Below are 24,712 nucleotides of genomic sequence, written 5' to 3' on the forward strand. Positions count from 1 at the left end.
AATGACCAAATTCCCCTAAGTTAATTCTTAGTCGGTTAATACTACCAAGGGAAGAATCGTCATTTGCCACATTCCCGCTGATTCCCTGATTAGTCCTATAAATCCCAATCTCGACATACCCAAAGAACCGCTAAATAACTATCCATTACCGGGTAAATTCCAAACACACACCAAGTTCCCAAAATACCCCTAGGCTCATCCCGAGTCGGGTATTTGACCCTATTGTGATTATTATGCTAATCTGCTCCCTAGGACTGCCTCCGATCACACATCTCAAATATATCTCCATAATCTTGTGGTCTCAAACATATCACAAGTATGCCCTTACTAACAAGAACGGGCTCACATGCATATTTAATTCACCTAAACATGCATATATATTGACATAATATTATAACTGAAGTAATTAAGTACGAATGCACATATATCACAATTAATCACATAACAATATAGTTAAATCAATTATTGCCCTCCTGACACGCTAATCAAGGCAATAAGCCTTATTAGTAGATTTGGGGCGTTACAACTATCCCCTCCTTATCGAAATTTCATCCTCGAAATTTACCTGAATAGCTTAGGATATTAATCTCGCATATCAGACTCAAGCTCCCAAGTTGCCTCTTCTATTTTGTTTTTCTCCACGAAACTTCACTAAGGATATGATGAAACTCATAGGGGGACGTGCCGAGGTTATTCGAGGACCTGAGTTTTATGCTTTTGCTGGTAACCTCACGATGTGACATGGAAAATAGGGGTGCCATGCTCACATGAAGTATGGATATGATTATTAATGTTCAGAATAATTATGATATGTATACTGTAATGCCCTACTACCCTGAAGTCGTTACCATGTGATTTTAAAATGTGCAATTAACTTGCTAAACGAAGCTTTAGAACAAAAAGTGTGATTAAGTTAACATAAAGATTAATTTAATAAAAATATCATGAAAAGGTTTAAACATTCATTAAAACTATAGAAAAGATATATGGGATCCCAAGATGTTGTTTAAGACATATTTACAACTTAAAAGTCTTTACACAGTCGTCCTAGGTGACAAAATTGGTTATTTATACAACGTTCCTAAAAACTACACCAGCCATGGAGGCCAGGTATGCCAAACATGTACGCACCATTCCATGCCCTCCAACTCATGCTTGGTCGGCCTTACCCTTTCCTTTACCTGAACCATAGAGTACCCGTGAGCCAAGGCCCAACAAGAAATCTCCATAACATAGCATATAACAACTTATTTCAACAAGTGCATAATTAAACAAACATAACAGAAAATTTACAACAGCAGCCTAAGCCAATCAGGGTGCATTAATACGCACTAAGTTCACGGTCCTAACCGAACGAATGAATACAAAACCCTAGATGGCCATGCCATGGCGGCCTACATTCAGCATGCTTATCGCCGATTCATGCCTTTGCCGATCCCAGCCTTTGTCGATCAGTCACAAACATATACATGACATAATAATCACATATATTCATACATAACACTAAGCATAGATAATCGGGCCATGCCCTGCTCTACAGGCACAAACAATTTTCTTACCATTGGTTCGAGTGCAAGAAATTTGGCAAGCAAGCACGACTCTCGAGAACGATGCTCTCCCGAGCCCTAGAGGTAACCTAGTCAAAACCCACAAATAACATTCTCATTACTATTCGATTCCATAATTGGATCCCGGAACCAATCATGTGCTCTCGGGACCTCCAATTCCCCCACACATGGTGGTGAAATCGTCCCCCGAACCCCTGGGCCTATGCCCGAAAAATACAAAATTAAGGCCCTTGAAAATGGTCTAGCACTGCGGCACAGCCATAAAGACGCCGCGACACATACCTAGGGCTCCCTACACTAGAACATCATAGCATTGCAGCTCGAAAGAACAGCGTTGCAACGCCCTTACGCGAACCCAGAATACCGGGTTTTTCCACAATTTTTCTGTAGCTTCCCGTATTTTGAAAACTGTTAGTTAAAATGAGCCCTCAAAGAGCTCAATACTTTCCAATTAATTTAGGACAACATGCCTGAACTATTTATTTAAACTAAATATACCAATCTTAAAAGGGAAGCAACAAGCAAAAAATATCCATTTCAGAATTTTACCTGGTCAAATATTTGCCCATCATTTGTTTCATGAATAACAATTATGGCACCTCCATAACGATCAGCTTCTCTCAGAATATCTTCTTTCAGTCGAGCTTCCATTCTTTCCACTCTTTCACGATCAATACCTTGAAAGAAGACATCATAATTATACTTTCCCCAAAAATGGACAGAGACAGTTAGGGAAGAAGTATCCCCAAAAGCTGTAAGATAAAAGAAATAGTAGTGCTTCAATGAAGTGTTGTTGTAGTGTACATGGTCCTAACAAAAAATGAATCCTATGTAATTTTCCAATTCATTAAAAAATTAAAAAAAAAAGACACCAGTTAGAGTGTCTTTGACTGTTTGATAGTCCAAAACCACAATGGCACTTACAAGACCCGATGAAAAAGACACCAGTAGTACTGTTTTGTTTCAAATAAAAATAATGTTGCATAAAAGTGTTTACCAATCGGTTAAGCTGGTGCTCATTCAAAGTACCACCATGTTCTGCATGGCTCTCAATTCTGCACGTGATAAAATATAGTTAATAATAATACATAACGCATAGGAATATTAACTATTTGTCAGTTATGTCAGAAAACTTAAAAAATTAGGCATACCCAATAGAAAACCACTCATTAAACTGTTCGTGACTATCAAATAAGGTTGGCATAATGAAATGTAGTAAGGCCCACAACTCTGCCATATTATTTTGGATTGGATTGCCAGTAAGCAGAAGCCTATTTCGGCAATTAAAACTAAGCAGTGTCTTCCATCTTATACTGTCCAATCACAAGCAAGACAACAAAAAAGTATGAGTACAGAGAATTAAAAATAGAAAACAACCATTCAGAATGTAAAGGGATTCAGGAAGATAGATATACTATATAGCTTTTAAACCAAATAAAGATAAGACACAAGCACCTCAGCAACATGACCACTAACGTACAGTTCACAGGTATAACATCATTCATTAAACCTTCTTCCATATCAATAAAATGTCTATTGTTAATCTTTAACCAAGCACATCAATTTACAATAAAATCAAGCTAAAGACTATCAGATAAGGAGAAAATAATCGGCACCAATGAAATAAAAATTCTCCTTTTTTCTAATGGCTGCGCATCTATCTTGCTTGGCTGCAATTATGACAATTAAATGTTAGCACAAACTACAAAGTACACTGACACGAATGATTTGAATCAAACCTGTTTGAACTTTTAATTGCTTGGGCTTCATCCAACACCATATATTGCCATTTCACTCGTCGAAAGTACTTCTCATCAGTCCAGCTTATAGTTGACATTGGAAAAATTCTTCAATGACTTTTTAGAACAATTGAAGGCAAATCAAGAGTATATTTTTACTGTAATCAATGTACTCCCATTAAAAAAATTGAAAGTTACCATCTCCTTATCCACTCTCTTCCAGAAAAGTAGCATGTCCCTAGCTATCTTCCTTGTGCGAATCGGAGCACCCTTCATCAATTTAAGTGATCTACTCACTTTCAATTCCACCTGGTAAAGAAAATAATGATAGATAAATAAAGCATAGCTTCAGGATATTACACTATAGCACAAAGGCCTCACTAAGATCGCAAGAACAAAATTAAAAGTTACTTTCCAAAATACTACTAGAAATCGAAATATGAGATGCTTCAGAGAGAGAATGTTTGCTTGCCTCTCTTTGACAATTTTCTAAAACCCTCTTGGCATCAATTATTTGCTTCCTATGAAAAGCTGTAAAATTCCTATGATGCTTTGGCATGTCTCTTCTTACAATATTGACCCATACTTTTCCAATTTTCTCCATTTCCTCCCTCTCAATCACAGAAGGATCTTTCTTCACCTTTTGGTTTTTAGGCAAGCTTCTTTCAATTATCTACAACACAAATAACAACACTTTGATTAAGAATCCATACTTAGAAAAGGAGCAATTGCACACCAGCCCCCTCCCATCCCATATAAACTAGCGTAATTTAACATTCAAAAGTGAAGGAGATAAAAAACTCATATGTATCGCCTTTCTCTAGAACTTTAACATAGTAGACCTGTAAAACACCACCCTCAGACAAAATAGACCGTTTTATATTTCCAGTTTTACGGAGTTCTTAAGGAAATTCTGCTATAATGCATGAAAGAAAACCTACACACATCTACTTAATTTATCTTGACAAGTATAAACATTACCAAGCCTATTCAAGAAGTAGCAACCTCAAGATATCAACCATTGAAATTGCAACTCCTGGAAAAACACAAAAGGTATTTACCTCAATGTATAGAACACTAGACTTATCCTGCGATTTTCTCCTTGATCGAAGATCTTTAAGACTGTGTTCCACTATTTCAGTAGAATCATATCGAATTCCTTCTGCTCTCCTGTTGTTCCAATGCTTCCAATGAAAAGGAGTCCCTCAGGTATTTAAAACTACAAGTAAGTACTGGGCAATACGCTCTTCTCCAACCAATGAATCTTTCACAAACCCTACATCCAAAATTAATAAACTTTAATCAGGTAAAGTGAAGAAGTAATACCATATCCTAACTCTAAAAGAAATATCCATAGTTGAACAAGTAATTATGTAAAATGTAAATAAAAGAAAAAAAAATTATAACTTTATATCTCTGTAAACAAGTCAGGTTTCCACTAGATATCTAAATTTAACATAACATATACTCTTTTCAGAATCTACATGTAATTTTTAACTATTCTATTTTCAGCTACAGTAATAATTTAACCATCTTGACTACTATAATATTATACCCAGAAAATTACATTACATGGACTCATACCAATTTTAATGAAAGTTATATTATTTAGAGCACGTACTAAGTTTCCTATATTTTTGTTGGTGACGCTTTTGCAGCATGAGATGAGTTTATCTTCCCCAAAGGCAATAAAGCCAGAATTGACTGATAGCATGTTCATTTCATATTCCCTTGGCCAACAAAATCAACATCCAAATATCTGCAACTAGAGCATATGGTTTTTGTCGAGTAGCAAAAAGCTTGACGTTAACCAATTCTAGTTTTTGTACTTGTTACAGTTTCAGCATACAATAAATACATCATCAAATGTTCACATTTAATTTAACAGATTAAAGAAAAACAAAACAAAAAAGAACTAATCGAAGAGGGCTGACCTGCAAGAGCAAGTTTTAGTCCTATCTCTGTATCTGGGATACTTGGAACCAGTACACCTGGAGTGTCCAGTACATAGTTTTGAATAAAATTCAAGGAACTAGAATCTAAAACTTGTCATTAGGAGATATAAATATCTTAAAATTTATATAACCAAAACATGAATCCTAAGAGTAGAGAATGTTTATGCACCCTCAATTTTTCTTGACAGTAGAAAGGAAATCAAACACAAAAACTACTTCACCTTGAAACCAGCAATATCTTGAGTAACACCAGGCAGAGGACCTACTGTTGCTCTCTTATTCTTCCTTTGCGCTTAGTAAACAAAACTCAACAAAATCATTTTTGGGTTCAACTTAAATATCAATCCAGAAAAAATCTTAATCACATCTTACCAGGAAAGTAAGACGACGCAATTTGATGAATGGAATTAATTAAAGCAGATTTTCCAACATTAGGAACCCCAACAACCATAACAAGTAGAGTTGGCTCTTTCAAAATCGCTTCCTTCAATTTAAAATCCACTGGCTTAAGAAGCTTCGGTACATACACGCATATACATTACACGCCATTAAAATCAACAGAACACGAAAGCAAAACACTATTAAGGAGTAAGAACAAACTGAAGAAAACTTACTTACCTTCCTAACAGAAGTCTTACTGTGTGCATTTATGGGAATACAATCTTGTTGGAACGATTCAAAATGACGAACCCATTTCTACAGAAACGAAGTCCAATAAACTGAAATAACAATAATGGATAATAAATAAATAAATAAAAAATGAAAATGATTACCAGCATGATATTGGGATTGGCAAGGTCCTGCTTATTGAGAGCAATAACGCGTCGTTTGGCGGAGAGGTGAGATTGAAGGTCCTGGTTGGCAGACGACATGGGAATTCGAGCGTCGCGGACCTCAACGACAAGGTCAGCTTACTTGAGTCGATCGCGAATGGCGCGGGAGGCTGCGGCCATGTGACCAGGGAGCCAATTGATAACTCCACCGCTGGCATTGAACCCCATTTCTCCTAAACCCTTCTTAACGAATTTCTTTACACCCATATTTTTGTTTTAGCTAGAAAGCACTGTGAAGTGGCCAAGTCTATATTCGAATGGGTTTGGCGAATGAATAAATTAGCAGTTAGTAAAAGCTGGAGGAAGGGTGGTGGCAGCTGCTGAGTCGAGGTGGTAGTGACTGTGAAAGAATGAAGGTGGAAAGAGAAGAGAATAGAGATAGGTCTACGGGAAAGACCGAGAGAGTACAAGAGAGATAGACCAAGAGAGACCAGGAAGAGAAAGAAAGAAAGATTGAAGAAATGAGTATAGGGGAAATGGGTACACGGGAAAGGTAGAAAAAACTTAGGGATTTGGCGCCTGAAATTTTTACCTTGCCACCTGAGATTTGTCTCATATACAATAACTCTTTTTAAATACTCTTATAATGATGTGTTATGGTAATGGGTGTTTGGTGTAGTGAATGTGTTTTCTCAACTATTAGAACTTTGCTGAAGATGTTGCTACGAAGGTGTACATGCACGAACGACAATGCCTCCAGCACCACCAATGAGACTCATTAATCCCCTCTAGTCTGAAGAAGGGGAACGCGTGCTACGAATGCTACTACCAATAGGAACGCACCACCACCAGTTGACAACACCGCTGAAATTATCCGGCTATGTCAACAAGTAGAAGAACTGCTGTAACAACAATGACAACAACCACAGCCACAGCCCCAACCTCAACCTCACCCGCAACCTCAACCGTAGCTTCAGCCAGTGGCTCAAGCACCCCAACAAGTAGGATATCCATGTGGGGATGGCCGATGGCGAACTACGCACCTTATCCAATTCAGTACATAGAGCCAATCTACAAGCATTTCTGTAAGTAGCACGCTCCAAACTTTGAAGGGACAACCGACCCCTTTGAGGCAGAAGAATGGCTCCAGAATGTATAGCCTATTCTAGCACACATGAACCTCGGCAATGCAGATCGCATATCCTGCGTTTCTTCTCTTCTTAAAAAGGATGCTAGAATCTGGTGGGATTTAGTACAGCAGACTCATAATGCCACCGCCATGACTTGGACCAGATTTGTGGAGTTATTTCACAAAATGCACTACAACTCGACAGTTATCTCTACAAGGGTGGAAGATTTTGCCAGTCTGAAGCAGGGAAATTTGACGGTAGTCAAGTGCGCTCGACAATTTGACCGTCTAGCCAAGTTCGCACCAGAGTTAGTTCCAACTGATTTCTTGAGGGTTACCAAGTTCACTAGGGGACTCAGACCGAGGATTAAGCTAGGAGTCAAGCTTGCAAATCCTAGAACCACTTCTTACGTCGATGTTCTAGAAATGGCTATAGAAGTGGAAACGCTCCATGCCAATGTTAGTAAGGAGGAGGCTAGCAAGTCTGAACCTAAGCAGCAAAATCAGAATCAAAATGATAGAAACAACAACAACCACCAGCACAACAAAAATGGGCAAAAAAGAAAGCATTCTGATAATAAGCAAGCCGATGGTGACGAAAGAGAATAGTATAATAACGGTAATAATAGGAGGGGTTATGTGGAATACCCTCAGTGCTCCAAGTGCCAGAAAAGACATCCTGTGGAGTGTCGTGCAACATCAAGGGTTGTTTCAATTGTGGCCATGAAGGTCATCAGAAAAAGGAATGTCCGTAGCTCAAAACAGAAGAAAAGAAGGACAACAAGATGGTTCCACCCAAAGTCTTTGCCTTGACCCAGGGAGAAGCCGAAGCTAGTAACAAAGTGGTCACAGGTTAGCTTCCTATCCTCAATAATATATGATTAGTACTGTTTGATTTGGGAGAACCACACTCGTATATGTCGTTAGGAATGATAGAGAAATCAGACAAACCTTGTGAAAGATTTAGAACTAGGTTTATTACGGAATTGCCTTCGGGTGAAGTAGTTCTATCATCACTAATAGTATGAAGAGTACCGATCAAAGTCGATGGCATGGAACTAGATGGAGACTTGATAGAGCTAAAGATCAAGGACTTCGACATAATACTGGGCATGAATTGGCTAGCAAGGTATCATCGACTGTAGACGTAAGGAACTGACGTTCAAAAATCCTAACGGTCAGAAACTATGTTTTATGGGAAAGGTTTCAGGACTACGAACACCGCTTATCTCATCTCTCAAAGCTCAGAAGATGTTAGAAAAAGGATGTCACACATTCTTAGCAAGCGTCACAGATATGGCATAGGAAGCACCATTAAAGGTTGGAGACATTCACATTATAAAGGAATTTCCAGAGATATTTCCTGACGACTTACCAGGGTTACGACATACTCAGGAAATTGACTTCACAATGAAACTAGTACTAGGAACTGAGCCTATCTCAAAGACACCATACCGGATGGCACCTACCACACTCAAGGAGTTGAAAACACAGTTATAAGAGCTCTTAGACTTGGGTTTCATCAGACCGAGCCATTCTCAATGGGCAGCACCGGTTCTATTTGTGAAGAAGAAGAAGGATGGAAGCATGCAGATGTGTATCGAATATCACGAGCTGAACAAAGTAAAAACTAAGAACAAGTTCCCGCTACCCCAGATCGATTACATATTTGATCAACTCCGAGGAGTGACTGTATATTCAAAGATTGATCTACGGTCCAGTTATCAGCAGCTCAAGGTACGGGAAGAAGATATACCAAAGACAACTTTTAGAAGTTTATATGGACATGACGATTTCCTAGTTACGTCTTTTGGTCTTACCAATGCTCCAGCCGCATTTATGGACTTAATGAATCGGGTCTTCAAGGATTACTTGGAAAAATTTGTTGTAGTGTTCATTGACGATATTTTGGTGTACTCCAAGGACGAAGTCAAGCACGAGGAACATTTAAGACTGACCATGCTGGGACTAAAAGAGCATCAACTTTACGCCAAGTTCAAGAAATACGAATTTTGGCTATCGCAAATCGTGTTCCTCGACCATATACTATCCAAAGACGGAGTTGTTGTAGACCTAGCTAAGGTAAAGGCTGTGAAGGATCAGAGATTTGTAAAAGGCTTTTCTAAGACAGCCACTCCGCTTACCAACCTGACTCGAAAACAAAAAAAGTTCAACTGGACGAATAGATGTCAAGAAGCTTCCAGTTGCTCAAGGATAAATTATGCTCAGCACCAGCACTTTGTGTACCGACACCCAACGACAAGTTTGTAGTATACTGTGATGCATTGAAGCAAGGTTTGGGTTGTGTGCTGATGCAAAATGATAAAGTAATATCCTACTCCTCAAGGCAGCTGAAGGGATATGAGCAACGCTATCCAACACACGATATGGAGTTGGTAGCGGCGGTCTTTGTATTGACAATCTATTGCCACTATCATTATGGAGAACGGTGTAAGATTGATACGGACCAGAAGAGCTTAAAATATTTCTTCACGCAGAAAGAGCTCGCCATGAGGCATCGAAGGTGGTTAGAACTAGTAAAGGATTATGACTTTGAAATCTTATACCACCCTGGAAAGGCAAATGTAGTTGCAGATGCGTTAAGTTGGAAGAGTTTTGGAAATCTAGCAGCATTATCCAGACTTGAAAAGTCACTTCAACAAGAGCTGATTAATGCCAGAATAGAATTATTTAGGGGTCAACTGGCTAATTTTTCCATCCAGTCAAGTTTACTAGAAGATATACGGATCGAGCAAGGGCATGGTGACACGTTAGTATTGTATATGGCTGCAGTCAAGGAAGGCAAGACTAAGGATTTCTCCATTTCAGAATAGGGGTTCTTGAGATATAAGGGCCGAGTATGCGTGCTGAATGACCATGGAATTAAGATAAAGATTTTAGAAGAGGAACACACTACCCCATACTTAGTTCACCCGAGGTCAAACAAGATGACTCACGACCTTAAGGCACTATATTAGTAGCCGGGAATGAAGAAAGACGTAGCAGAATATGTGTTCAAATGCCTTATATGCCAGCAAGTAAAGGTGGAACTTCAATGACCCGCAGGCTTATTGCAACTGCTTAGTATTCCGGAATGGAAGAGGGAAGACACAGCCATGGACTTTGTGACAGGATTACCACAAACAGATAAGCAACACGACTTAGCTTAGATTGTGGTAGACAGACTCACTAAGTCAGCTCACTTCCTGCCTATTAAGACTACGTACACTGCCAACCAGTATGCAGATATTTATGTTCGAGAAATTGTACGACTGCATGGAATCTCTAAGATCATAGTATCTAATAGAGGATCGGTGTTTAAATCAAGATTTTGGGGAAGCCTTCAGCAAGCCATAGGTACCAAGCTAGGTCTCAGTCCGAGCGTACTAGATTTTAGAAGATATGTTGCGCACTTGTGTACTAGACTTCAGAGGATCATGGAGTAAGTATTTGCCACTTATAGAGTTCTCCTACAATAATAGCTACCAGGCAACGATCGGTATGGCACCCTATGAGTTACTTTATGGAAGGAAGTGTCGATCATTGTTACATTGGGATGAGGTAGGAGAAAGACAACTTCTTGGACCCGAAGCTACTAATATTCTGCTGATTAGAAAGCGTATGCTCGCTGCTCAGAGTCGACAAAAGATTATGTGGATGCCAAGCAGCGAGATGTGGAATTCAAAGTCAGAGATCAAGTCTTTAAAAGAATATCTCCTATGAAAGGAGTGATCGGTTTGGGAAGAAAGCCAAAGTCAGTCCCCGATTTATAGGTACTTTTGAGATATTGGACAAGGTGGGACCAGTAGCATATAGATTAGCCCTACCACAAGCTCTAATAGATAGCCATAATGTGTTTCACGTCTCGATGCTATGTAGATATGTGTTAGACCCATCTCACGTTCTCAAGTATGATACGTTAGCACTTCTGAAAGACCTGAGTTACGAGGAACGACCTGTTAGCATCCTAGCGAAGGGGATGGAGGAATTACGGTCTAAGAGTATTCCGATAGTCAAGGTCCTATGGAGTAATAGTACAAAACGGGAGGCAACGTGGCAGTTGGAAGAAGACATCCGACCACGGTATCTAGAATTGTTTGGTAAGTAAATTTCGAGGAAGAAATTATTTTAAGTAGGGGACAATTTTAGAGTCTCAGAATTTTACTTTGCGAGATAGTAGTAGTAGTAGCTTGTAGTATTTTAGTTTTCGTGGATATTTATTCAAGCTGGGATTTAGTTGGAAACTCATAGAAATAGTTATGGATTTTACAAGTTTAACCTATAGTTTAGAAATATTAATTTTAACATAAGGTTTGATTAATATAGCTAGTCCTAGAAATAATATTTATTATAAACTAAGGTTTAGATAGAATAATTAAGAGTGTGACACTTGTCACATAGATGTTTATTAAGGATTTTAGAATTTTAGATGAATAAATTAATAAAGGATAGATCTAGAAGGTCTAGAACCTTCCAGCAGCTGTTAGGATCACGTTTTACTCAGTCAAAGTTGTTTAAACAAACTTCAAGTGTGCTGAAAATATACAAAAATGTGTTTAAAATATCAGCGTATGCCAATATATTGCAGCTATAGGGGTCGATATGTCGCCTAAGGTTGATATGGAAAACACGTTGACTTCACACGAACGAAACCACGAAGGCTTGGGGCATAAAGGTAGGAGATATATCGCCTATAGGGGGCGCGATATATTGGCCCTTTGGGGTATTTTTGAAACTTTGTGGAACCGAATTAGAAAAAGCCCTCAATAACTTGGACTTACTCTTGAACGTTTTTGATCGAGTTCTAGGCATCTGCTGAACAGAAAATTCAAATTTATTCAATTATTATTCTTTTTTAAAAGGGGTCAGTTTCACTCGTTGAACTGAACTCTATAAATAGGACATTTCACTCAGCCATTCATTCATCATTCAAGCATTCTTCAGAGCCTCCAAGCTGCTAAGTTTATTCTAGAGAGAAAACACTAGGGTTTTAGGATTAAAAGTTTTTCAATCTAAGTTTTTCTAAACACTTGGGAAGTAAGATAGAGTGACATTTTGGTATTGAGGTGTAGATCAAAGTTCTAGTCTATCCAAGGTTATCTTATCCTCAAGTTTAATTCATTATAGTTATTTTATTTTCTTTCATTCTCTTCCAGATCCTAACTTGTTATTATGGATTTTGGTTAGGTGTTTAAGTTTCTTGAAACATAAGGTTTTTTTTGGTAAGTTTCTATCTTGATGGTTTAGATCTCCTTTTCATCTCCATTTCTATAGAAACTTATGATTCTTACTGTTTGATTTTAGGAGTTTTCCAATCCCGTTCTTGTCTCCAATATCCCAGTTTTTGGTAAGGAAAATAGGTTAGATTGTATGTGTTATGATATGTTTATATGCTATGTTATGTTTATGTATATGTATATTTATATGTATGCATATGCTTTATGTTGTAGTCACTTGGGAAATATAGTTGCTTAGATAGCAAATGAATCCCAAGATTTTTATCATTATCGTATGTTAGAGTTATGATTAAACCTACCATGATTAGTAGACAGAAGGCCTAGATGGTTTATCATATGCTATTTTCCGATCTAACCTACCTCGATTAGTAGACAGAGGACCTAGATGGTTTTATCACATACTATAGTAATGAGTTAATGACCATTAATATTGTAGTCCTATGTTTATATGATATATGTTTTTACGTTATATGTTTTATAGTATATGTTTTTAGTCTTGTGATTTATGTTATGTTTTAGTAGATTTTCCTTACTGGGCATTAGGCTCATTCCTTTTTATTTTAGATGGTGCAGGAAAACAAGCTTGGAGGGCGAGACAGATTCATGGCAGCTTTGGCATGTGTATTTGGAGAGGGCGGAATGAATGGATTGCTGGAAGATCGAGGATGAAGTTTATATTTTTGAGTCATTTCAATTTATGTATTTATTTTTCCGCATTCAATTTTTGAACAAATAATTAAAGGTTTATGTGTTCTTATGTTCTTATGTAATAATAATGGGATCCCATATTTTGGATTTTTATAATAAAGTTCTATTATCCTAAATATGTATTCCAAAATAGTAGTTATGTTTAGTAGTTTTATTGGTCCGAGGTCTCAGAATTAGTCAGGGCATTACACAGGCATTGCCTGACTCATAGTCAGAAGGAAGGAAATGACCAACCAAAGCCAGTAGGAAATGCACCACGTGTCTATGCACTCACCCAGGGTGATAAAGGAGTTGAGACTTCCGACATGGTGTCAGGTCAGCTTCCTATGGCTAATAACTCAGCATATGCATTGATGGACACAAGTGCATCCTATTCTTTTATTGCTACATCTTATGTTGATAAGATAGATATGAATCCTAAGCCTATGGAAGATGTATGTGATGTATCGTTACCTTCAGGGAAGGATATGATGGTATGGTCTTAAATAAGAGTCTTACCAATCTGGGTAGAAGGTCGGGAGTTGATCGTGGATTTGCTAGTTTTAGATTTACATCAGTATGATGTTATTTTTGGTATGGATTAGCTAACAAAATACGGGGCAGTGGTAAATTGCAAATTTAGAAAGGTGACCTTTAACCCACCTGGGGAAGAATCGTTCGTGTTCCAAGGCTCAGCCAGTGAGAAGAATTTCACTACAATCTCCATGATAAAGGCTAGGAAATTATTGGATGATGGATGTATCGACTACCTGAAAAATGTAATAGACAAGGATAGGGAGTCTAAGCTACAACCAACTGAGGTAGCAGTGGTGTCCAAATTGTCGGAAGTGTTTCCTAATGATCTTCTAGGGTTACCCCCGAACATAGAAGTCAAGTTTGAGATCGAGCTGATTCCAAGAACCACACCTATTTCAAAGGCACCATACCAGATGGCACTAGCAGAGCTTAAGGAATTGCAAGCGCAATTACAAGAATACCTGGATAAAGGATTTATACGACCAAGTCATTCTCCTTGGGGAGCCCTAGTAGTATTCGTGAAAAAGAAAGATGATTCCATGAGAATGTGTACAGGCTACCACGAACTCAACAAAGTGAAGATCAAAAACCGATACCCGTTTCCTAGAATTGATGATCTATTCAATCAACTACAGGGAGCATCGGTATTCTCGAAGAACGACTTGAGATCCATATACCACAAGTTGAAGGTCAAGGAATCGGATATTCCCAAGACTGCATTCTGAACTCGGTATGGCCACTATGAGTTCGTGGGGCTGTCTTTTTGACTCACCAATGTTCCTGCGACATTAATGGATCTTTCGCATAGAGTACTGGTTGAGTATCTAGACAAATTCATGATCGTGTTTATAGATGATATACTCTTATACTCACGAAACCAGGAAGAACAAGATCAACACATGGAACTAATCTTATAGCAACTGTGTGAGAAAAAATTCTACGCCAAGTTCTCCAAGTTCGAATTCTGGTTGACTCAAGTGAGTTTTCTAGGACATGTGATGTCAGGAGATAGGATTGTCGTTGATTTGGCCAAAATCAAGGCGGTGAAACAATGGAAAGCCCTAAAGAATGCACAAGAGGTCCGCATTTTCTTGGGTCTTGCAGGGTATTACTTGCGTTTTGTGGATGGTTTCTCCAAAATAGCTACTCCTATGACCGTACTGACCAAAAATAACATCAAGTTTGAGTTGACAGACAAGTGCGAACAGATTTTTCAAGAGTTAAAAATCAGATTAACAACTGCTCTAGTGCTCACTATCCCAAAAGGCACCGAGGGTTATGCCATTTACTGTGATGCATCAGGTCAAGGAATCAGAACAGTGTTGATGCAAAACGGGAAGGTAATCGCATATGCCTCCTGACAACTGAAAAAATTACGAGAAAAACTATCCAACTCATGACTTGGAGTTGGCAGCGGTAGTGTTCGCATTGAAGATTTGGAGATACTATCTATATGGGATCCACTGTGACATATACACGGATCACAAGAGTTTGAAATATTTATTCACCCAGAAAGAGTTAAACATGAGACAATGAAGGTGGTTAGAATTGTTCCACAATTACGATTACGATATATTGTACCACCTAGGCAAAGCTAATAAAGTAGCTGATGCATTGAGTTGACAACCAATGGCTTATGTAATTTCGGTTAAATAAATACCCCAAGAACTACAAACTGATATATCCAAATTGGATTTGGGGATAGTAGTGGGAAGATTGGAAAAGTTATCTATGCAATCCATGATCATGGAAGCAATCCAAGGGGGACAGCTCGCAGATTCATGGATCCAACAACTGGTGCATGAGACTATGAAAGACATGCGACCAGGATTTCACATCTAGGATGATGGAATGTTGGGTGTCAAGGGAAGAATATCCGTGCCTGATGATGAGGAGATCAAGAGGCAAATATTTTATGAGGCTCACAATACTCCTTACACTATGCATCTAGGAACCACTAAGATGTTTCAGGATCTGAAAAGATACTTTTGGTGGGTAGTAATGAAGAAAGTTGAAGTGGAGTACATGACACATTGTTTGACGTGTCAAAAAACCAAGGCGGAGAATCAGTGGCTCGCAGGGTTATTGCAGCCGCTAGAGATCCTTGAGTGGAAATGGGAAATGGTCACCATGGACTTTTTCACCAGGCTACCACACACTCCGAAGGGGAACGATGCAATCTGGGTTATCATGGATAGATTGACAAAATCTTCTCATTTCTTACCCATTAAGACAACAGATGATGCAGATAATTTGGCAGACTTGTACATTGTTGAGATAGTGTGATTACATGGGGTTTCCATCTCTAAAGTGTCCGATCATGATGGACGATTTACCTCTGCGTTTTGGAGAAGAATGAAAATGGGATTGGGAACTAAACTCAAGTTTAGTACTACCTTCCATCCACAGATGGATGGCTAGAGTGAATGAACGATTCAGACCATGGAAGATATGTTGAGAGCTTGCGTGCTAGATTTTCAAGGTTCGTGGACTGTAAAACTTCCATTAATTGAGTTCGCCTACAATAATAGCTATCATGACTTGATAAAAATGGATTTGTATGAGGTACTATATGGAAGGAAGTGCCAATCTCCAATCCACTGGCAGGGGACTGGTGAGAGGAAATTCTTGGGATCAGAAGAGGTAGACCAAGCTACAGAAGACATTATCTCAATCCGTCAAAGGTTGCAGACCACTATAGATCGACAACACAAATATGCTGATTGTCGTCGGAGACCATTAGAATTTGAAGTTGGGGACAAGATACTATTAAAGATAGCTCCACTGAGAGGAGCTATGAGGTTCGTGAAAAATGGCAAGTTGAGCCTTAGATACATAGGACGGTTCGAGGTTCTAGAATGCATTGGAAAGGCAGCTTACCCACTAGTCCCTCCGCCCGCGTTCTCTAGAGTTCATGATGTATTCCATGTATCAACCTTAAGGAAGTACGTGAATGATGCCACACATGTGCTAAGTTACGATGATCTTGGCAAAGATCCTCAGCTAAGCTGTGAGGAAAAATCGGTCGCGATTCTAGATCAGAAAGACAAGGTGTTAAGGAATAAAGCAAAACCTTTGGTAAAGGTGTAATGTTGTAACCACAACATTGAAGAGGCGACCTGGTAGACGGAAGCCGAGATTCGGGAGCGGTACTCCTATCTGTTTTGATTTTTGGAGACAAGACTTCTATAAATTGTAGGTATTGTGGTCGGTGAAGAATTATGTGAAATATTATTTCGATAAATAATAATATATGAAATTACGGAAAAATCTAGGATTAGGTAAAATGAGGAATACTATTGCCTAAAAATAATTAGCAACTAGAATTGTATAGTCTAGCCAATAAAATTAAGAAAAACTGATTAAGGATTTAATTCCAATATATCGGGCTTAAGAATTGAAATTCTTGCCCAAGCGTCTAAGGACATTTTGACCAATTTGAGTAAATTACAAAAATTATGTGTTATGTGACAAAATTTATTTTTGGTCACATTTATTTTATTTTAGCTTGGAGATATTAAAAAACTATAGGGTAAAAATTTGGTTAAATTTGGAGAGTGAAATTACCGCAGGGCCCTTGAGTGCATTAGAAGTGAGTTAAAAGGGGCAAGGGCATTTTAGTCATTTCCAAAGGTGGAGAGAAGGTGTGATGGGCGGCTAGGCTATGCCCGAGTGTACTCAAGTATCTATGACACCTATCCTAGGAAGATTAAGAGGCTACCTCACCCATTGGATAAACCTCCAATCATTCCCTCGTACACATTCCAATCATTATTTCTTTTAATTTCTTTTTTTTTTCTCAAGAAAACAAAAATGGCTCTCTCCATTTCTCTCCCCAAAACTGAGCTCTCTCTCTCTCTCTCTCTACCCTCCATGGCTGCCATTTTCTCTCCTCAAGCTTAGGCATTCACTCTCCATTGAAGGAAGGGGAGAAGCTCAAGAGCACACCAAGGAAGAGGTAAGTTCAAACCCTACTCCATTTTTTGACATTTCTTCTTCTTCAAATATTAAACCCTAAGGGGTGGATATGCATGCATGTGATTCTAATGACCATGCATGGCATGGATCTTGTATTCTAGGGTTCAAGAGAGGTGGTTCTAGGAGAATCTTAAAATTTGAAGCTTTCTGGTGATCTAGTGAAAACAAAGGTAAGGGTTCTAGAGTTTTTTTGTTTTCCCAATCATCTATATCTCCTACCCTAACACTCTTTTAAAAATCTTCATTTGGAACCTTGGGTTTTGTTTTGAGTTTATAGAATCCAAGGAGGAAGTTTGAAAAAGCTAAGGACTCTCTTCTCCAAGCTAGAACTACAGAGGGTGAGTTTTTGGCTGGTTTTTGAGTGATTTTTGGTTATTGATGTTAGATCTGGTTGTATAGGTTATTTTATTGGTTTTTGAAGTTTATTTTATGCTTGAAGGTTAGCTTAGTTGATTTGTTAATTTCCATGCATGCATGTGGCTTGGATTTTACTAGTTGTGTTTATTTTTGCTAGAATGTGTAGAAATGAATGCTGCCAAGATTTTGTGGTCTGACTTCCAACGGGAAAATCGTATCCTTCTACCTCTTTTTGTGGAAATAATTTGTATTTTTTCATAATTCTAGATGCATACTTGAGTTTAGGCTTTGGAAAATCTAAAAAAGGTGTTTTCAAACCAAAGTTATGAACTTTTTGGCATCTTGATGCAATCTGGAAAATTTATGGGCAGCATGCACTGCCCAAATTGTTTTGAATTTTGAACATGTTTAACTGAGCCGAAAGCCATGAAATTTGGAAACTGTTAGTTCAAAATGGTTAAAGAGTAATGGTTTTTCAAATTTTCCCTAATAATCTGAAAACGAAATTTGTGGGCAGCAAGCACTTCCCAGATTGTCTTACATTTTTTAATAGGTTCCCCTATCCTAAAAATTATGAAATTTTGAGAGAAACTAAAATAGATATGCTTAAATATCATGCAAAATTTTTAGAAAAAACTGGGCTAGGGTGTAATAGAAATAATTTTTCAAATAACCCTAAAAAAATCTGAGAAAAAGTCCTGGGCAGCAGGCACTGCAAGGATTTCATTAAATGTTTTAATTGGTTTTTCCATCCCAAAAATTATGAAACTTGAGAGAAATTTTTTAAGCTATATATTAATGACCTGGTAAAATTTTAGATGAAAATATCTCACGGTTTAAGAGTTCTAATTTTTCTAAATTTCCCTAGAAATAGGGAAAAATAGTATTTTCGAACCTTAACCAAAAACAAGTTTTGGGAGGTTAATTCTCCTAACCAAAATTTAATTTTTATCATGAGAGATCGCCTAGTTCTCATGATTAGGATGCATAATACGTGAACAGGAATTAAAAGGGTTGTGGTTAGAGAACCTAACATAGAATATGAGCTTAAAAGTGGGAGTTTTATCGCGTTAAAATGAATTGAAAGTTAGGTTCAGAATTGGGAATGAAGTTGTTTTTAAGAATAGATAATATTTTGGATATCTAACCAATCCCAATTTAGCTTAAGGTTGTTAAGAATTCATTTTTACCAATTTCGAAACACGGGGTCCAATTACCCTTTCTTTTCGAAAAATGACATAATAGAGATCCTAGATTATGGATTAAATATGGTAAAAATGGGAGTTATGTTTTATAAAATCGTAAATTGAAAAGTGTTATCATTAACGGATAATAAATTGTACAAGGTTTAAAAGTGGTATTTTGGTAAATGATAGAAAATAGTATATTTTTGTGAGAGAGCGACAATTTAGTATTTTTCTAAGATAAGAGCAGGGTAGAACTCCTTTTTCTAAAAACCAAAATACGAGTTATTTGATAAGAGAGTTCTCTAGTTAATGAATATAAAGAGTCACAACACGGAGAGAGTGTTGCGGTGAGGCCAATTTTCTCATGTTACTGTAAAGACTAAAACAAAATTTGACCTTATAGGTGCATAAGAGGCTATAGTGTAAAGTCTCTAAGAGAACGTTAGTGCATGTAGCTATCATAGAGTATTTGCTATACGGGTATGCCATAGTTTAATCTAAGTACACTGTATTAATTATAGTAACCACGAAGGAAAAAGTGGATAGCGGAGTTAAAAGATCCAGCTAGGAACCAAGGACTCCATGGAAGTTAGCCTTTCTCTTTCTTCTCTATAGCATGAATATACTAGTGTGTGCTTAAAGTAGTAGATTGCACTAGTTTTGTTTGGGTCATTAAGAACAGGGTATGCTTAATGCCACCTCTTGCAATGCGTTGGCATTCTACGGCTAAATGGTAAGTAGGTTCGGGTCGGAGCTAGAACCTTAACGTAGAATAGTCCGGGTTAGAGCCAGGACATGGTAAGTATATAGTCTTGATTGAAGCTAGGACAATTGTAATATGGTCCGGGTTGAAGCCAGGGCAATGGTAATATAGTCCTTGTTGGAGCCTGGACATGGTAAGTATATATTCCGGGTTGAAGCCAGGAAAATGGTAATATAGTCCGAGTTGGAGCCATGACAATGGTAATAAAGTATGGGTTGGAGCCAGGACAGTGGTAATATAGTTTGGGTTGGAACCAAGACAATAGTGATATAGTCCAGGTTGCAGCCAGGACATGGTAAGTATATAGTCAGGGTTGAAGTCAGGACAATAGTGATATACTCCAAGTTAAAGCCAATATAATTGTAATATAGTCCGGGTTGGAGCCGGGACATAAATGTTGGAATCGGGTTGTGGCCTGGATCCCTTGTTGATAATTTAATTGCTTAGTCTTGATGTGTGTTAACTATATTTGAATAGTCTGAGAAACTTCTGAGTGCAGGATATTACAATATGAGTGATATATTGTATGTTCTGGGAATTTTCTGAGTACAGGTTATTGTGTTAAGTGTGAAGTTGGTTATTAGAAACAACCAAAGTTGTTGTTTAATATGGTTATCAAAGTTGGATGCTCTGGGAATTTTCTAAATGCAGGTTGTTTTGATATGTATGAACATTGGTTGTTGGGCGCAACCAATGTGCTTGATTTTCTGTATGACGATTATTAAGAATTGTATGAGAGGGTTGAAATTTATCCAATACCCTATGACCAGTAGTGGTAACTACCTTAGGGCAACCCATTACTGGGTTTAGTATATTTGTGTGCATGTCTATTCTTAATAAGCGTTTTCGTTTACCTTGTTATTTCATGTTGTAGGAAAGTGTAAAAGAAAAGTAGAGCAGTGAGCACCAGAGTCTACTTGTGGATATGTACATGTGGCCCAACCTGGGGAGGTTTTGATGGAACACCATTTTGAAAAGAAAAATTGGGAGCTTGTTATTTCTTTTATGACATTTGTTTTGCTTGAACTCTGTGAAAGAGTAGTTGTAATTCTGTTTGCTAAAATTAAAGTGTGCACACACGATCTTCTATATATATATATGGAGTTTCAGTACAATGAATTAAATTAAAAGTTTAGATTTCCATATGTTTTGGTCTTTTATGTTTTGAGGGTTGTTACATTTTTCCCAAGCCAAAAACCCTGCAAACTCACCACAGCTCCAACCAAAGCTAGATTTAAACCCCAAAAATATTCCCAACCATCCTAAACAACTTATACACCCAAAAACTCAGCCAAATCCTTAACTTAAATAGAAACCCAACCGAAGCTTAAAAATTTGCTAAACCTTGAACCACATCAGGAAATTATAAAAAAAAAAAAATATAGAGCATCATCTTACCTCAGCGGAGAATCACGCCCCTGCGCTGTTGTTAGTCAATTCCTAGCTAGAATCCCCTTTAATTCCCAGCTTCAAGTCTCAAATTTCGAAGCCTTTCTTCCCAAATATTCAACGAAAACCCTCAAGGCTTTAAGAGATAGAGAGATAAACAAGAGAGAATTGAGAGAGTGTTTCTATTTGGTTCCCCTGGGTTTTGAGAAGTTCCTAGCTAACTAAGCCATCATTAGACATGAATAGTCCAAAATTCCCCTTAGCCCACCAGCTACTCTCTAATGCTCCCAAGGGAAAATCCCTCATTTGCCACTTTTCCCTGCTAATCCTTCGAGTATCCCTATAGATCCCTAATTAATCCCAGCATACCCCAATAACCGCTAAATAACTACCCATTACATTATTTGATAAATCACGAACACGCACTAACTTCCCAAAATACCCCTAGGCTCACCCTTAGCCAGGTATTTGACCCCGATGCGACTATTCCGCTAATCCGCTCACTAGGATCGCCCCTGACCCCACATCTTAAATATACGCACATAATAATGTGGTCTCAGTCGTAACACACACATAATTACATTTATGCCCCTAATGGGCCAAAATTACATATATGCCCTTATTAACCAGAACGAGCCCACATGCATATATAATTCACCTAAACATGCATATATATATTCACATTATAATATAACTCAAGTAATTAAGTAATGATACACATATATCACAATTAATCATGTAATATTATAATTAAATCATATATTGCCCTCCTGGCACATTAATCATGGCACTAAGCCTTATTAGCAGATTTGGGACGTTACATATATGATATGAGTGTGATATGAATACATTATGGTTATGTTATGTAGCTTTCTTTATTTTTCTTGAATAATGTTGTATTTGTTTGTACTTCATTACTGGGATTTTAGCTCACACCCTTACTTTCCCTTTACAGGTAGGCAATAGGCTTTTGTCCTTGGCACGCACGATGATGTGGGAGGGTTTGACGTCTAGGTATGTCTGACGCGGGGTGTCCTACGAACAAAAAACGATCAAGATGAACGCCAAGAATAATTAAGAAACATATGTTATGGATTATGTTTCAAATTTTGTCAGTGGGACATATTTTATTTATTTTATTTCCAAATACTGCACAAAGACTTAACATTTTTATTTCAAACTATTGGGCCCAAATTTCATGTATTATCAAGTCCCCCTCTAAACTTTTCCTTAAAATGGTATCTTTCTAATACATGTGAATTGAGTGACATTTTTATTAAGTAATAGATTAGGACGCGCTATACATCAATGCCTTGGATAAGACATCACACCCCAAATGTGTAAGTATATCATATCGTAGATTACCAAATAAATGATAATCCATTGCACTGACTTAATCTTAGGACTCGTTCTATTGAAAATATAATTACAATTATAATCTGTTTGACCTAGTCACAATAATTGTAACTATTTATATGTTAAGGATTTTTTAAATGTTTGTATTATTCAAATAATCATGTAATAAAACAAGCAAGCAACACGGTTGTCGAACTAAATTATTTCTACTTCTTTTATTGACAATATAAAATCTTGTTACACATCCATCATAGTTTTATTAGGGTATAAAACCCAACAGATGTGTAAGAACACCCTAATCTATTTACTTTGTAAAAATTCGCTCAGTTCATATTTATTAAAAAAAAATACCATTTTAGAGAAAAAGTTCAGTGGGGCATTGTCAAAAACATGCAATTTGGGCCCAATGTTTTAAAAATGAAAATATAGTGGCTTTATGAAATCTTGTAAATAAAATAAAATATAAAGTCCTAGTGTGACGTAATGAAAACATAAACCATAACATAAAAGTTCATAAACTTTCTTGGCGTTCGTCTAGATCGTTAATTGCTCATGGACACCCCACGTCATACATGGCTAGACATCGGAATTCCCCACATCACAGTGCGTGCCAAGAAGAAAACCTATTGCCTACTTGAAAGGGGAAAGTAAGCGGTGAGATAAAAGCCCAATAAGGAACTACAAACAAAATACAACAATTTACAAGTAACACAAAGCAAACTATGTACATATCGTAAACTCATGACACATCATAATAAATCATAATCATATCATATTCATATCATAATCATAAGCATAATCATACATCATACATCATGCGATCATGGCACCCCTATTGTCCATGTCACATAATGAGGTACCCAGTAAAAGCATAAACTAGTAAAGCCTCCTCAATGAGGTAAGCAGGAACTCTGGTCCTCGAATAGCCTCGGCGCATCCGCCCTATGATTTATGTCATATTCTTAGTAACTCCTTTTTTGTGTCACGTTCAATATGCTGACAACCTACTGCTTTTCATACAACACACAAGAAAATAAAAAACAACTCATATCATACCATAGTAACTCATACTTTTCACAACACATTAGCTTACCTTAGCTCATACTTTTCATAACACAATAGCTCTTACAACATATTAGCTTATACTTTTCATAACATAATTCATTGAAAATTTTAACTACATTCCTTACCTCAAGTCCAAGCAATAATAAAGTGTGGTGTACTTCACAATGATTCCATCTTGCAAGAAATCAAATACGCAAAACAATGGTCACCCTCTAGAACAAACCTATAGGAATTTTTGAATCCCCACTCTTCTTCTTCTCTTTCTCTTTCATGTTTTCTCTCCCTCTCTTTTTCTATTTCTTTCTTTCTTTCTTTCTTCTTCCACGAGCTCTCTCCCTCTCCTCTCTATGTGGGAAATTGTGGTCTAGGGTTCTAAGGTTTCTATTTATACTATTGTACAATTTTTCAAATATAAAAAAAGCAACATAATTTTTCATTAATCGTATATTTCCAATAAATAAAAAATCAAATCAAACAATAATTAAACTCAGTCAATCAAATCCCTTTGATAATTGACAACACACAAACTTCTCCATTTCCTTCCTTGGCACATCACACTAATAAGGAAATGTCTAATTTTCGTAGTTCTAGGGTCTTGCCACTTGAGACTCGATTTTGAACCTTATTTTTTTGTGTTTTTTGGTAAAATCTATTTCCCAATAGTTGTAGATAATTTAATTAGCTTTCTAACAGTACCTGATAACTATAGGAATTAGAGTTATTTTTATGCTTTCAAACTTATATTTGTATCAAGAAAAAAAAATGGTTTAGGGTGTTTTGTAGTGTCTTTATTTTCATTTTTTCAATTATTAAATATTAGTATAATGATGGAAAAATTTATCCTAAATTGTTAAATTTTGTGTTTGAAGGTGTTTGGTAGGGTCTTGGATATTTGTAAAGAAATTGAAGCTTGAAATGGTCACAGCAGGAGGGAATGCTGCAGCAGCATCGCGTTCTTCCCAGTCAGCTGCTTCAAGGGCCCATGGGAAAGT

General features: G+C 37.4%; 1 protein-coding gene and 1 pseudogene across 1 annotated transcript; one reads left to right on the forward strand and one right to left on the reverse strand.

Annotated features, from left to right (window-relative positions):
* Positions 1–3,448: 3,448 nt before the first annotated feature.
* Positions 3,449–6,302, reverse strand: LOC133825601 (short integuments 2, mitochondrial-like; annotated as a pseudogene).
* Positions 6,303–16,067: 9,765 nt separating this feature from the next.
* LOC133825602 (uncharacterized) lies at positions 16,068–16,715 on the forward strand. The gene has a single exon (XM_062258519.1). The coding sequence runs from the start codon at positions 16,068–16,070 to the stop codon at positions 16,713–16,715; it is 648 nt and encodes a 215-aa protein (XP_062114503.1).
* Positions 16,716–24,712: the final 7,997 nt, after the last annotated feature.

This window comes from Humulus lupulus, chromosome 3, assembly GCF_963169125.1.
Source record: "Humulus lupulus chromosome 3, drHumLupu1.1, whole genome shotgun sequence".
Taxonomy (NCBI): domain Eukaryota; kingdom Viridiplantae; phylum Streptophyta; class Magnoliopsida; order Rosales; family Cannabaceae; genus Humulus; species Humulus lupulus.

Bases quoted from the DNA above. Each gene is read 5' to 3' on its own strand.
- LOC133825602 (XM_062258519.1), top strand. From the start codon at position 16,068: ATGGAAGATATGTTGAGAGCTTGCGTGCTAGATTTTCAAGGTTCGTGG.